This window comes from Magnolia sinica, chromosome 3, assembly GCF_029962835.1.
Source record: "Magnolia sinica isolate HGM2019 chromosome 3, MsV1, whole genome shotgun sequence".
Lineage (NCBI taxonomy): Eukaryota > Viridiplantae > Streptophyta > Magnoliopsida > Magnoliales > Magnoliaceae > Magnolia > Magnolia sinica.
Genome location: NC_080575.1, coordinates 2,530,321 through 2,537,619, shown reverse-complemented (window position 1 = coordinate 2,537,619; position 7,299 = coordinate 2,530,321). Strand labels below are relative to the sequence as shown.

The 7,299-nt window shown below is 37.8% G+C and overlaps 1 protein-coding gene across 1 annotated transcript; it reads left to right on the top strand.

Annotated features, from left to right (window-relative positions):
* The first annotated feature begins 1,987 nt into the window (after positions 1–1,987).
* On the top strand, positions 1,988–6,563 carry LOC131239274 (uncharacterized). The gene is made up of 4 exons (XM_058236890.1): positions 1,988–2,869; positions 3,855–4,678; positions 5,615–5,770; positions 6,162–6,563. Exons 2-4 carry the CDS (start codon positions 3,860–3,862, stop codon positions 6,390–6,392), a joined length of 1,206 nt encoding a protein of 401 aa, XP_058092873.1. The 5' UTR covers positions 1,988–2,869; positions 3,855–3,859; the 3' UTR covers positions 6,393–6,563.
* The last annotated feature ends 736 nt before the right edge of the window (positions 6,564–7,299 follow it).

Sequence of the window (7,299 nt, the reverse complement as noted above, 5' to 3'; positions counted from 1 at the left end):
GTTCATCTTCTTTTCTCTTTCAAGATATGAGGACGATGATGATCAAACCATACCCCTTAATAAACAATATGAAAAGAAACCAGGGCAATCAGAGTTCCTAGCATACACGTATTGCAATTAAACTGTCCAACTTATTAGTGGTCCAGTTAAGATGCTCAATGCACAAAAATATTTTCACAATTGATGTCCAAATAGGTAATTTTTAAGAACTATATATTAAAATAATAAATAATAAATGATCCAAGTTCAACAAAGAAATATACATTAATCAAAAGAGAGTATGATCAACATGTATTCCAAGTTCATTGTTTTTAACGCATACAGATGGAACATAGTCCATACACTACCAAATAAAGTCAAAACACGACAATGGATATAATGTTAAAGGCTTTAGTGCATTTTACAATATAAGCTTTGAAGCTAGCTGTTGCGCTTCCTCGTTGTTTGGCATGATTCGACATGCAGAAGCTTTGAAGGCTTGCACAATGGCGACTTCGCTAGATGCAATTTAGTAACAGCCACACGCATGCATGGTTCATCTCTATATTGGACTCAATTGCATGGGAATCTTGCACTACTTTTTTTAGTAGAAAATTACTCTGATTTTTTATTTTTCTATATACACCTGTTCATATGTTCAATACATTCAAAATGTGGGAAAGAAAAAATGGAAGGTAGTCCTTTGATCCGGTGGACCATGTCATTATATGGACCCTGCGGCAATACGTCCCCTGATTGATGACTATAGTCATTTGACTGAAATCGACACTTACAAGTTTATAACCGATGATGCAGATTTAATGGGAACATATAGGATAATTAGGATAAGATCATCTAATGATATCTTCTAAATTTGACTGTTGATTCTGTTGTGGATAAAAATGGACCCACCAGGAAGACTTAGAATGGGAGGATGACTTCCATCAAAAGGATTGCTAAGCTATGGCCCACTTGACCTCAAAGTCGATTTAGACTTAGCCATCATCAACTACAACCCTAATTCGAGACCAATCTCGAGCTTAGTTTGACCGACCTCAAACTCAATATATCTGATCTCGAACTCGATCTCAACTTCAGTTCACCTAAGTTTAGAGACGAGCTCTCCCCAAGTTTAAAGTCGAACTCGGCCCTACACCCCGGCCTAGTGGACCGTCCACCGCTTGGGACCTACCAGAATATCCCCTGGATTTTCTTCAAGAATTTTGGAAGAACGATCGCACCCCCTCCAAATCAGCTTCCTAGAATGATATGACATCAGGTGGTAGATTCATTGCTATATACGACACCACTTTTGAAAAATCTATACATACATACTCCTTTTGCAACGAAAGATATCCACAATTCTAAGCTTAAAACCGCATTCTCAACTAGACCCAGATTTCTAGACCAAACTTTAGCATCGGAGGGTTCCCTGCTCAAGCCAGGGTCTCCTTTGTTCAATTCTTGTGCAGGTGTTCAAGGGTCCTGAGAAGGCTAACCATTTTTCCTGCATCAATGATTCCTTGTTTGATTTATCCACCGTCAAATTATAATGATAATACTTTTTATTATTTTAAGGAGTTTTTACCACAAAATTCCTCCATGAAGTGGATTTTACCAAATAGTGACCCTAAGAGTCGATATTTTCATGCATGGCTTTTTAAGAGGAGAATTACACTATTGCTCTCCTTTACTTTTCTTTACAACAAAGGGGTAAATTAAAAGTTGTGGGGCCACGTGATATGTGTCTCACATCCAAGCCATCCAACTGATGCAAACTAGTATTATTTATAAAATAATTAAAAATATGGTAAATCCAATTATAAGGTGGGTCTATCCATAAAAAAAATAACGTACACTACTCAAAATATCCTATTTCAAGTGTTGCCCACCTGATGATCTAATTGACCTGCTGTTTTGTTAGTGTTACCGTTATGGTCTAGTACATATATTTGACGGATTGGATGTTATAGGTATACATTTAGATCAAGCTTATATTCGTGTGATATTATCAACGGGTTGGATGGAAAATAATCATTACATTGGGTCGTATGAAGTTTTTAATGGTGGGTGTTCAATCAACACTATTTCTTATTTCTTGTAGTGTGGTCCACTTGAGATTTGGATTTACTTTATTTTTTATCAGTCCAGCAAAATGTATGGATGCCATGGATAAATATACATACATCATGGTGGGACCCACACAGCTTTTCCATCACCGGCCAGTATCCACATCGGTATTGGAGGGGTCACTACCAAAGCCTAGTTTTTATTTGTCATATGAAGGAAAAGACAAAAACGATCCTGATCAAAACTTCTGAGGCTCCTAAGAAGTTTTCAATGGTTAGCATTCAATCCCCGTGTGGTCCACTTGAGCTCTCGATCTGCCTCACTTTATGCACATACCCTAAAATGACTTGGAAAAATGGATGGACAGTGCGGATAAAACCCATGCCTCACGGTGGGCCCCACAGCGCCCCTTTCTGGACCGAGTCTATGTAGGCGGGGGCAGGACGGCAATCCGATTCCCTTTGTCTGACACTGCTAAGACAATGGTAACCCTTTGCTTTTTGCCGTTTGAATTTTAACCATTCACGTTTTACTTCTAATTCTCCATTGAGTGTATGGTTAGGATTAGCTTGATCGTTTCTATTTTAAGATTAGATTCTCCATCCACAATGTGGCCTCCAATTTGGATGGTCTGGATAGCTGTACACGAGTGCAACATGTGAGGAGGATGAGTCACCACCATTTTGGAAAATATCGTGATGGACTCTCACAGCAATTTCGAGCAACGCGCACACTATATAAAGAACTTGCAGGGTCTAATGAAATACAAGCAGAAGAAGAGAGATATTCTAGTGTCTGACAAAGAACCCCACCAAAGGAGGTTCGACGACCGTTCATTTCCTTAGTTTTCTTTATCTTTTATTTGTTTTTTTTTGGCAATTGTTATTTTATTTAATTAATTTATTTTTTTTGGAAATGGATTTGGGATTTTCTGTAATTTTTTTTTGTATAATCAATGGATTTTAAGAGTAACCATTTTTTTTTGAAATACATTTTCTAGTTTTGAGTCAGTGATTTTTAACGGTTGATACGCAGGCACTCAGAAAATTGTACACTTGTCACACTTCAAATTTAGATTGAACCGTTCCTATTTTGGGGCCGACTGTAGATAGGCCATAATTCAAAACTCGGATTGGTTGAACAATCCCAACATCCCATTAATAGCCATTTGTTTGCTGAATTTGAACCGTTCCATACTTTTCATCTTAACCGGCTATAAATAGTAAACTTATTATTTATAAACGACCTCTATTCTTATTGACTTTGTGGTTATTGGCGGAAAGTTGTAAGTGTCCAATTTGGCCAACCACATTGTTCTCCTAACTTTTCTAACATCACGTTGGGCACAACTTCTCCAACTCATAATAAAAACGAAAATAAACAGGACCTTTGACCTTCGATATGATGGAATCTTGTAAATCCTGCAATTCCAAAATCATAGATAATATGTCAAAAACTCATCACGGTTCGTGAGATACGACTAATTTAAGGTTCTGACGGTCCGGATCATTTCCATCTCCGATCATACCGTGTCTCATTCATCTTTACCATGAAAGTGTCTTTACATCAGTCTACCACCCTCCATCCACATGGCACCACATATGAACAATTTTTAGTACCTTGGGCTGAGCATATTTCATCCAAACATTGTATGTTTCCTTTCTTCAAAGTATGCATTTTTATTTATTTTTAGATCTCTAAAATATTTCTTTGACAATATGCTTGCATTTTTCACTAGAATCTGTAGTCTTTTAGGTAGAGATTGACAGTTTATTCTTTTTCTTTTTTTTTTTTCCGAATTGTAGTAAAAATGAAATACTCTTCTCAATGGTGGATACTATCATCAGCAATTCTACTTTTAACCACATCTGTTCATGCCTCACGAACTCTTCTGAGAAATGAAAATGGGGTGAAAACTGCCGTCTTTCTATCCCCTCCATTCGAGCTAGGATCAGGATCTGTGGCAAACAAAAACTACTTCGATGTTGATTTCCCAAAAGGCCACATTGCTCTCAAGGACTTCAATGCTGAAATAATCGATGCGGCTGGGAATCCAGTCCCACTTCATGAGACCTATCTCCACCATTGGCTCATGGCTAGATACTATGGTCTCACTTCAGCTGTTTCCAACGTCACCTTTGTGAGGAATTCTGGAGTTTGCCAGGGAAATGTGCTTGCTCAGTACTATGGCCTTGGATCCGAAACGCGCCGGACTTTGACGTACGTGCCGGACCCTTACGGTATAGAAGTTGGAAATCCAGCTCAAATTCCAAACGGGTATGAGGAGGGGTGGTTGCTGATTGTTCATGCGATCGATACGCGCGGCGTTGTTGATCGGATGGGGTGCACGGAGTGTAGGTGTGAACTTTATAATGTGACGAAGGATGCGAATGGGATGCCTTTGAGCAAGGATTACCCCGGCGGTCTTAGTTGTTGCTATGATCAAACACAATGTAAGGTGATAGAAGGTTGTGAGCATGAGAAGAGAGAGCTCTACTTGAGATATGCAGTGAAGTGGGTTGATTGGGATGAGAGCATCGTCCCTGCTAAGATATACATATTAGATGCAACAGATTCTGGGGAGAGAGAAAATTCAACTGACCAAAATGCTCCATTGGTCGGTTGCCAGGTATGTCTCTTTCTTAACTATCATTACTCTCTTAGGAACTGTAGGGCGTCGATCACGGTCTTCTCATATGATAATTACTCCGAATCGGGCTTCGGAGAGATTCCTCAAATCCACAACGAAAAATAAAAATATATAAATAAATTTTAATAAATTCGAAATAAATTGATTGATGATAAAAAAAGATTTACCATCCTTTTAAATAGTCAAATCAAACCTAAGAAGAAGTTTCAAAAATCAAATTCCAACATACTCCTAAAAAAAATGTGACTTACTATAAATAGTAAACTTAATATTTATTGATGGTCATGATTTCTACTAGACTTTGTAGTTTTGAGCCAAAAATAGTAAGTGTCCAATTTGGCCTAACCAAGTTAATCTCCTATTTTTTTCGTGAGCCTTTTTTATGTTGGGTATGACTTTTAAAGCTCAAAGGATCAAAAGTTATGATCCACTATAAATGGTAAAAACGAAATTAAAATGGACTTGTGACAAACGATCTGATGGAATCTTGCAAATCACACCTGGTCAACCTGGCATAGAAGGGTTGGTTGGCTAAAGTAGCTTATCCTATCCTAAAATCATATATGGTACATCAAAAAACTAATTCCGATATGTGAGATACAACTGTTTTAAGGTTCTGGCAGTCTTAATCACTTCTGCCTTCGATCGGGCCTTCTTTGGTCCATCTTGGCCATGAAAGTGTCCGCGACCTACTCTACATCACCATGTGTGTAAGATCCACACCATTCATCATGTAGATTGCCTTGTCTGCGACGTGTCCCCATAACCAGGCCCATCTCGTTATCAGATGGGCCACACAAATCTCAAATGGTTAATCTCTTTCATGACACTAATCATAACAGAAAATTCATATGGTTGGGTTTCTAGAACCTCTTCCTTGATGTAGTATTAATAGTAATTGATTGCTTGATCCAGGTCGAATACCAGGTCGAGTCATGTTCTGCAAGCATGGAAAAAGGCCTTTGTGTAGATGCCAAAAAGACGAGTGTGGTCATGCCTCGTGGGGGCAATGTTATCTATGGGGTGGCCCACCAGCATGCTGGTGGAGTTGGTTCTACTGTTTATGGACAGGTGCTGCAAAAAAAAAAAAAAAAAAAATCTTTTTCTTTGTTTATGATCAATCAGAATCATTTTTCTTCTCCTTTGGGTGATCTTGGGAATAAATCAATGTTTAAAATCAGAACGGACTAAGCTGTTGGGCTGTTTTTTGATAATCTTAAATGGACTAGAGTGGGTCTGACCAGTTGGATTGAGCCATCCACAAAGTTCTGTTTTGATTTTAAAACATTGAAACGAAATGAAGAACATTGAGGAAAACCATGTTCTGAGCTATGACCCAAGATATGGTTTTCTAATGATTTTTAAGTTGCTGAAATATTCTATGTAAGCAATGTTTGAAGAATCCTATCTCTGATGAGTTATCTGACTTTTGTTTTCACATGGTTTGTATGAATTGAATCAGGATGGCAGAGTTATATGCTCTTCGATACCAATCTATGGAGATGGGAACGAAGTAGGGAATGAGGATGGCTACGTTGTTGGAATGTCCACTTGCTATCCCAAGCCAGGGTCTGTTAAAATCATGGATGGTGAGGTTTTGACTCTCGAATCGAATTATAACAACAGCCAGATGCATGCTGGAGTCATGGGCCTCTTCTATATGTTAGTAGCAGATCTGCCACTGAAGGAATGATACGTTCCCATGAGTATGAATGAGAGAGACCTGTGGAGGAAGTCACGTGAAAGAAAGGAATTCTCTCCTTCTCTACTTCCACTTATCCTGCTTCCTCTCATCTTCTACTCTCCTACTTTACTTATCATTTAAAATTATGAAAAACTATTTTCCTTTATCTTGTTGGTTTGGTGCTGACTGTAATTTCCTATTGGAAAGGAAGTGAAAAATTAAAAATTTTATATTAAGTTCTTTGGTTTATTGTTTGTATTGGAAATCAAAGGTATGTCATGGGAACAAGCCCCATGCCGGTGATAGATTTGATCTTTCAATCTGATCAGGAGTAATGCTTGGATAGCCAAGTTGCTATAGCGACGGTGAACAATGAAATCTACATCTATGTCTGAGATATAACTTAGCCAAGTAATTAATTCAAGATGGAATAGTTACAATTAATTTTATGATGCCTAAGGAGAATCTAGCTGATCCATTAATTAAAGCATTAAACAAATAGTTAATGATGAATACATCGAGGGAAATGTAGTTAAGTTCAACTTAAATAAATCACCAGCAATAAGAACTCAATTTATATGACTGGAGATCCTAAGAACTAAGTTCAATAGGTAACAACAAGTTGCTTTGAGAAATTTAATATCGATATTGCATATTTAAAAATTGAGAACCTCATTCTTTGGCTTACTTTCGGCAGCGTTTGAAGAAAAGGAGCGGATTAGTAGTCCCGGCCTCACCCAAAAACAGTACGGTCCTTACTGTGGGGCCCACATTGATGATGTGTACGCATTTTATATACATGACTTTCATCCATTTTTTCATATCATTTTAATGCATGATCCTGTAAATTAAACGGATCCAAATCTCAGATGGATCTAATAAAGAGAATAAATATAAACTTATCCATTTTTTTTTG